Genomic DNA, 6,277 nt, shown 5'->3' with positions numbered 1-6,277 from the left:
CGACATGCAGCGGGGCCGCGGGAGTCCGGCACGGTCCAGCATGGCGGCGGCGCTCGGCGGACTGCGGGGTAAAAGACGGGCAGCGGGCGGGCAGCGGGCCGGGTGTACCACGCCACGACTCTGCGGCTTACAGTGCCCAGGGCGGCCCCCGGCGCCGCAGGGTCTCAGCCATACCCGGCGCAAGAAAGTGGCAGCAGAAGCCACGCCCTTCCTTGGCTATAAGCCACGCCCCTGCTGGCTGTCCCCGCCCATCTTTTAGCCACGCCCCCCGGGCCGGGGCAGGGGTGCGGATCGGGCAGGGGTCGAGGAGCAGGGGCGACGAGTTTCCTCCCCACGCCACACCTCCCTGAGCCCTCTCTCCTTACAGGGCTCCTGGCAGCGGCCGGGCGGGGGGCTCAGGGGCGACAGAGCTGCCACCGGCCTGCGGGGCCACCCGTGCCACCGAGGCAACCAGAGCCGGCGGGGCAGCTCCCCGAGGGGGTGGAGTACATCCCCACGCGGAAGAAGGGCAAGAACCCCATGAAGCCGGTGGGGGTGGCCTGGTGAGTGGGGAGGCACGTGGTTGGGGGTGGGAGGCTCAGCACCGGGGGGGCACGTGGTGACGTGGCTCTGTCCCCTACCTGTCCCCCAGGGCCATCGGGCTGCCCTGCGGAATCATCCTCTTCCTCCTGGTGAAGAGAGAGGTGGACAAGAACCGCCTGGAGCAGCTCCACATCCGCCGCAAGATGCTGGGAGCCAACGTGGGCGACTACGAGACGGAGCGGTACCGCCGGGCTGCATAGCTGGGACCCAGCCAGCACCGCAGGGACCGACCCAGGGACACCTCCACCCACCCCCAGCACAGGGCCCTGCCTGAATCACACCGGGGCCATCTGGAAAATTAAAGTGTTTTATTGAGCATGTGTAACAATTGAGCGTGGCCCAAGGCCAGGCCTGCAGTGAGACCAATAGGGCCTGAGGCCTACCAGCCCCAGCTGTGCCCAGGGCAAGGCCAACGCTGCATTTAAGGCACTGAATGGAGCCCGGGCCCCAGGCAGAGCCCAGCACTGTCCCATTGGCTGCTGGCAATCCCCCTGGGCCAGAGAGCCCCAGGGCCCAAGTGTAGAACACAGGGAACCCTTCCCCTCCAGCAGGCCACAATCGGGGCTGCTGAAGCACTGAGGACACCAGGCAGAACTGTACATGGGTACCAGCTTCAAAGCCTATTTACAAGTGAGTGGAGCACCCCCCATGCTGGGAGCACCTCTGCCCATCCCACCCATGAGGACAGCCCCAGCATCACCCCTGGTCCCGCCCCTTGGAGTTCTGGGACAGTGGGTGGCCTCATGGGGACAATGGGATGGCAGAGGGGCTGCAGCCCTGGCAGCCAGCAGTATCCCAAATGGGGATACCAGGAGTCACCAGGCTGGTGATTGGGGGGCTGGGAGAGGAGTAGCTTGGCCAATGGGAGAAAAGAGAAAGAAGCATTTTGAGGAGGGAATAAGGGGTCCCATTCAGGGGCTCAATCTCGGCCCACAATCTGCAGGAGGAAAGTGAAGATGTAGACGATGTCAGTGTAGATGGTGAGGGCTCCATAGATGTACTCCTCGGGGCTCAGCATGTTCTTCCTGTTGCCCAGCACCAGCTGCGTGTCATAGGCCAGGAACTGGGGGCAGAGATATGGGGGGGGTCAGGTGGAGGAGCCCTGCACCCCCCAGGGGCCACCCAGCATGGGGCAAGGAAGGGGAGCACCAACTCACCAGGGTGAAAGCGATAGCCCCAATGGCTGCATACAGCATGTGGAGCCAGGGGACCTGCATGGGGAGGGAACATGGGGACATGAGCCATCCCACCCTCTGTCTCCAGAGGAAAGCAGCCCCCTCCAACCCCCTACTCACGTATTTGAAGGAGAGAACGATGACTGTGACAAGCCCTGTCACCATGACCACGATGCCCAGCACACAGAAGAGCCCCGGACATGACGTAAAGTCAACCTGGGGGGGAGGGGGGGAGGAGGAAGTGTCACAGGAGGGCACTCTCAGGAGGGCACTCTCATGTCCCCGTCCCCATCCCCACCCCAGGGCACACCCCCTCCTCACCTTGGTCTGGAAGCAGAAGATGGTGACAATGATGGCCACAATGGCAGTGATGAGCATGGCGATGAGGACAGCATTAGTCTGGTACATGCTGAGGGCAGAATAGACAGCAATGTCACAGGCATGGCAAGGGACAGGGACTCCGACCCTCCCAGAGGCCTGCTGGGTACCTGGCAATGGTCCCCGTCATGAAGCCCATGGCCAAGGTCTGCAGGACAAAAGGGCTGAGTCAGTGATGGCAAAGCAGGGACAGATTGATTGCCAGCCCCACAAGCCTCTTCAGCAGGGACCGTCCCTTCTGTGGGACACGTCTCTGCTGTCACCCTCCAGCCCCAAACCCATGACCTCCTACTCACAAAGATGCTCAGCAGAATGATGTTCCATGGGAAGCGTCTCCTGGGGATGAGAGAGCAGTGAGATGGTATTAGTGCCCATGTCCTCGTGTCGCCAAGCCCCTATCTCACCTTCCACAGGGACTACCCCAGGTGGGGTCCCTGGGTTTGGATGGCACCATACCGGTGCAGACTGTCCCCATCTCTCAAAGCCCAGGGGACCCCCAGACAGCCGTGTCCCCCCCATTGTCCCCAGCACTCACCGAGGGCCCTGGCAGCAGACCAGCACCAGGTAGGTCACCAGGAAGACAGCGCTGCGGAGAGACAGAAAGCTCAGCCCAAGGCCCCGGTTGCAACTCCGGTGGGGAGTGACATTCACCCAGAGGGTGACAGGGACTCCATACTCACTATGAGGAGTAGTAGATGGCAGCGTTCCTCTGGACAAAGGAGCGGACAGGTGAGCTGTGGGGTGGCAGGGATAGGCATGAGGTCGGCACGCGCTCCCCCAGTGTTCCCCCACGCCCAGCACAAAAATGCTCCCCCCAAACCCTGGGGTCGAGCCCCCCCCCCCTCACTCACACAAAGGTGAACATCGCGATGATCCCCACCGTCACCAGCAGCTGCACTGAGATGATGGCATAGACCTGTGGGAAGTGGCAGCAGGCAGTCAGCACTCAGCCTGCTGCCACCGACCTGTGCCCCCCTCCTCCCTCCCCCCACAAAGGATGCCCCAGACTCACCTTGCGGATAAAGGTGTGCCGTACTTTCCTGTCATCCCAGTCGGCCGACTGGATGGGGGAGCTGCCTCCCATACCCTCACCTCCATAGGTATCACCTGCCAGAGAAAGTCACCACAGCTCATCCCGTGTGACAGCACACCAGAGGATGCCCTCCCCAGAACAGGGAGTCCGCGAGCCCCCAGCACCCATGCTCCCACCCCAAAACAAAGTTCCTCAGCTTACCAAAACGCACGGGCATGGTGGGCATGGCCATCCCTGGCTGCGGGTACCCCCCTGGTGTCCCATACCCCCCTGGCGCCGCATACCCTGCAGGTGCCGGGTACCCCCCTGGCTGTGGGTACCCTCCAGCATAGTGGGAGGGCTGGGGGTAGGCACTGGGGGGGTACAGGGGGTTCTTGTCGTCGTATGGGGGGGGTGCGCTGGGCTGCGCCATGCCAGCTGCGAGCTGTCCTGCTGGGCACCTGGAGGGGAGAACAGAGGATGTCACCCTGCCCGTATCCCCTGATGATGAGGAATACAGGGGACAGTCATCATGATGTGCCCTGCATCGAGTGCAGGACAAACACCGCTCTTTAATAGTGACCTCTGCTTAATGAGGGCTGGGAAGCACGGTGACCAGGTCACGTAAAGCCCAGGGCCACCTACATTCCCATGTTCTGAGTCCCTTGTGTGACGTCAGGCAGTGGCTGCGGGCAGGGCACGGCCACGCGGTGACTCAAGGCACGCTGGGGACCTGACCTTTGCAGCTGGCCCTGCCGTCACTGGGGTCAGCAACCCTGGTGTCCCCCCAGTCACCATTCAATGGGCAGAAAATTCTATTTTGCTCCCCACAAACACTGCCAAGGCTCAGAGCTGGGCACGGGGCTGTGGATCAGCACATGCCACCGCAGTGCTGGGACCAGGGACGGTGCCAACCCCCATCGGACACAACTGCAGAGGTGGGGGCACCGGGACCCCACACTGAGCTCCCCTTGCAGATCCCCCAGCAGCCGCCAGCAGCCGTGCTGGGATCAGGGCCAGCGCTGGGCTGACTCCCCCAGAGCAGGAGGCGGAGGAGGAGGAGAAAGGCAGGAACACCAAGGCCAGGAAAACAATGGCGCTGCCAGGAGCTGTTGCCAGGCCCCTGCCCCACACCCTTGGCGCTGGCAGGGGACCCCCCGCCCTCATCCCATGCCCCCCCCACGGCACCAGCAGTGACGTGAGCAGGACTTGGCCCTAAGGGAATTGGGTGGGACTGGGAGCTTCCTGCAGCATTGTGCGAGTGCTGTGCTGGGTGGGGTGGGATGAGGGGGCACACAGGAGGAATGCTCAATGTCCGTTCGTCCATCCATCCCAAAGGGGGCGTTTGCCTGCCCCACAGTCATGCCGTCATGTTTCCCATCATGGTGACAGTGGTGCCAAAAATAACCCATCCACGTGGTCTCCAAAGTTTCGCTTTCAACACTCCTCAGTTTCTCCTAAACCACTCAGTGCCTGCTGGCACCCCTTGCTCACCCACCCCGCAACCCGTAGCCCCCACCCAGGCTTCAGTGTGGCCATGAGGCCGAGCCCAAGTGAATGCCTCCGATCGGAGCAATGCCCAGGCACAGCCTCAGCAGAGACAAGGAACCAGCCTGACGGGTCCCAGCCGCACCCAGCAGCGCTCAACCCCACCATCCCCCCCCAGAACCCCGCACCATGGGATGTACGCACCTCACGGGGTCACTTCCCCGTGGCACTTATGGCAGAATCCACCTCTGGGCACAGAAGCCCAGCGCATGACCCATTTCCTCTTTCAGAACAGGGCACCGAAACCTGTGGTCACCAGCCAGGCCACAGTGCCACCTCAGCTAGCTCAGTGACCCTGTGGCCACCCGGTGCCCACAGCTCTGCCTGGTACCGTGACTCAGCACTGATAAGCGGCAGGCAGCCTGGGGGGGGGGACCTCAACACAATGGAGACGAGGGGTGCTCCACACAGCACCTAGCAGGGCAGGGTACCAGCACTCCCCACTTTCTCTGGGGCTTCCCCAGAGTGGAGCAGCCCTGAAAGGGCTCTGCCTTCCTAGAAGAGCTTGGAAAACTGCAGCAGTTTGGCACAGCCTGGTACAGCACAGTACAGCATGGCGCAGCTTGGTACAGCACAGCACAGCACAGCATGGATGCCCCTATGTCTCCAAGTGTCTTGCTGCCCAGCTCAGCTCACCCATGGCATGAGTTTGCAGGGTCTTAACCCTGCAGCCCTCTCCGCTACATCCCAGGGGTGCCAAGTGTGTATGCCAGCTGTCACCTCCTGTCCCCAAGCCGCTGCAACCCAGGTGTCCCTATGCAGAGAGCCGGCTCCATGCTCTACAGTGCCCACCCCATACCACCCCATATCCTTGCCCAGCACTGGGCATTTCGTGGGACACCCCTCCCAGTAGCAGGGTGTCACAGCACAGTCCCTCAGGGAACCCCCTCCCACCGCTGTCCCTGTGCCAAGCAGACTGGGACTTTGCCCCCGTTCAGCTGAAGCCACAGGTTGCCTCGCAACGCACTGGCAGCCCCTTCCCACCCAGCAATGGGGACACCATGGCTGGGGTGGGACACGGCACAGAGCCCCTGAACAGTGCACTGGGGACAAGGATGGGGGAACACAGGGATGCTCCCTCCAGCCCAACCCCCCACCCCATCCAAGCAGATTCCCAGCCGTTCCAAGCTCAGGAACGGCTAGGAAGCTCAGAGGAAGGCGGTGGATGAGGGCCACACGTCGCAGCAATCAATCCCATGAACCACGGCGTATCCCGGCGGCTCGGGGACAGGACCTCCAGCCCCTAGACGGGTCCCCTCCAGTCACTGGGACACCCAACCCCTCCTAGGACATCGGGAAAGGCAGAGGGGGCATGGAGGGAGTGCTGGAGGTTTCGAAGGGCGAGGGGGCAGGCGGGGTGACGTCGGGGATTTGGAAGGCAAAGAGGGAGAGAAGGAAATAGGCAGAGAAGGAGGGGAGGGTCTGGGAAGGATCCTGGGGGATGGTAAGGTGGGTTAAGAGAGTGGGGTTGGGCTGGGGGGCATCGGCGGGGTGGGCAGACAGATAGGGGACCGGAAGTGGTTTGGGAGAGCTGGAAGACCCCGCCCGAGCTGGGGGACACCCGAGGGGGACCCGAGGGATT

The 6,277-nt window shown here is 62.8% G+C and overlaps 1 protein-coding gene across 1 annotated transcript; it reads right to left on the bottom strand.

The window, feature by feature from the left end:
* Positions 1–875: 875 nt before the first annotated feature.
* TMBIM1 (transmembrane BAX inhibitor motif containing 1) lies at positions 876–3,814 on the bottom strand. Its single transcript, XM_010713610.3, has 12 exons — positions 3,731–3,814; positions 3,370–3,608; positions 3,148–3,242; positions 2,987–3,051; positions 2,816–2,869; positions 2,671–2,721; positions 2,432–2,471; positions 2,246–2,283; positions 2,079–2,166; positions 1,878–1,973; positions 1,740–1,793; positions 876–1,645 (listed from the first exon to the last, which is right to left on the bottom strand). Exons 2-12 carry the CDS (start codon positions 3,578–3,580, stop codon positions 1,502–1,504), a joined length of 936 nt encoding a protein of 311 aa, XP_010711912.1. The 5' UTR covers positions 3,581–3,608; positions 3,731–3,814; the 3' UTR covers positions 876–1,501.
* Between the last annotated feature and the right edge of the window lie 2,463 nt (positions 3,815–6,277).

Source organism: Meleagris gallopavo, chromosome 7, assembly GCF_000146605.3.
Source record: "Meleagris gallopavo isolate NT-WF06-2002-E0010 breed Aviagen turkey brand Nicholas breeding stock chromosome 7, Turkey_5.1, whole genome shotgun sequence".
NCBI lineage: Eukaryota > Metazoa > Chordata > Aves > Galliformes > Phasianidae > Meleagris > Meleagris gallopavo.
Note: the sequence above shows the minus strand (reverse complement) of the source record. Positions and strands in the feature narration are given on the sequence as shown.

Bases quoted from the DNA above. Each gene is read 5' to 3' on its own strand.
- TMBIM1 (XM_010713610.3), bottom strand. From the start codon at position 3,580: ATGGCGCAGCCCAGCGCACCCCCCCCATACGACGACAAGAACCCCCTG. The intron at 2,472-2,670 runs GTGAGTGCTGGG...TCTCATCCCCAG, and splicing joins GTCTGCTGCCAGGGCCCTCG to GAGACGCTTCCCATGGAACA. The intron at 2,167-2,245 runs GTACCCAGCAGG...TTCTGCCCTCAG, and splicing joins ATGACGGGGACCATTGCCAG to CATGTACCAGACTAATGCTG.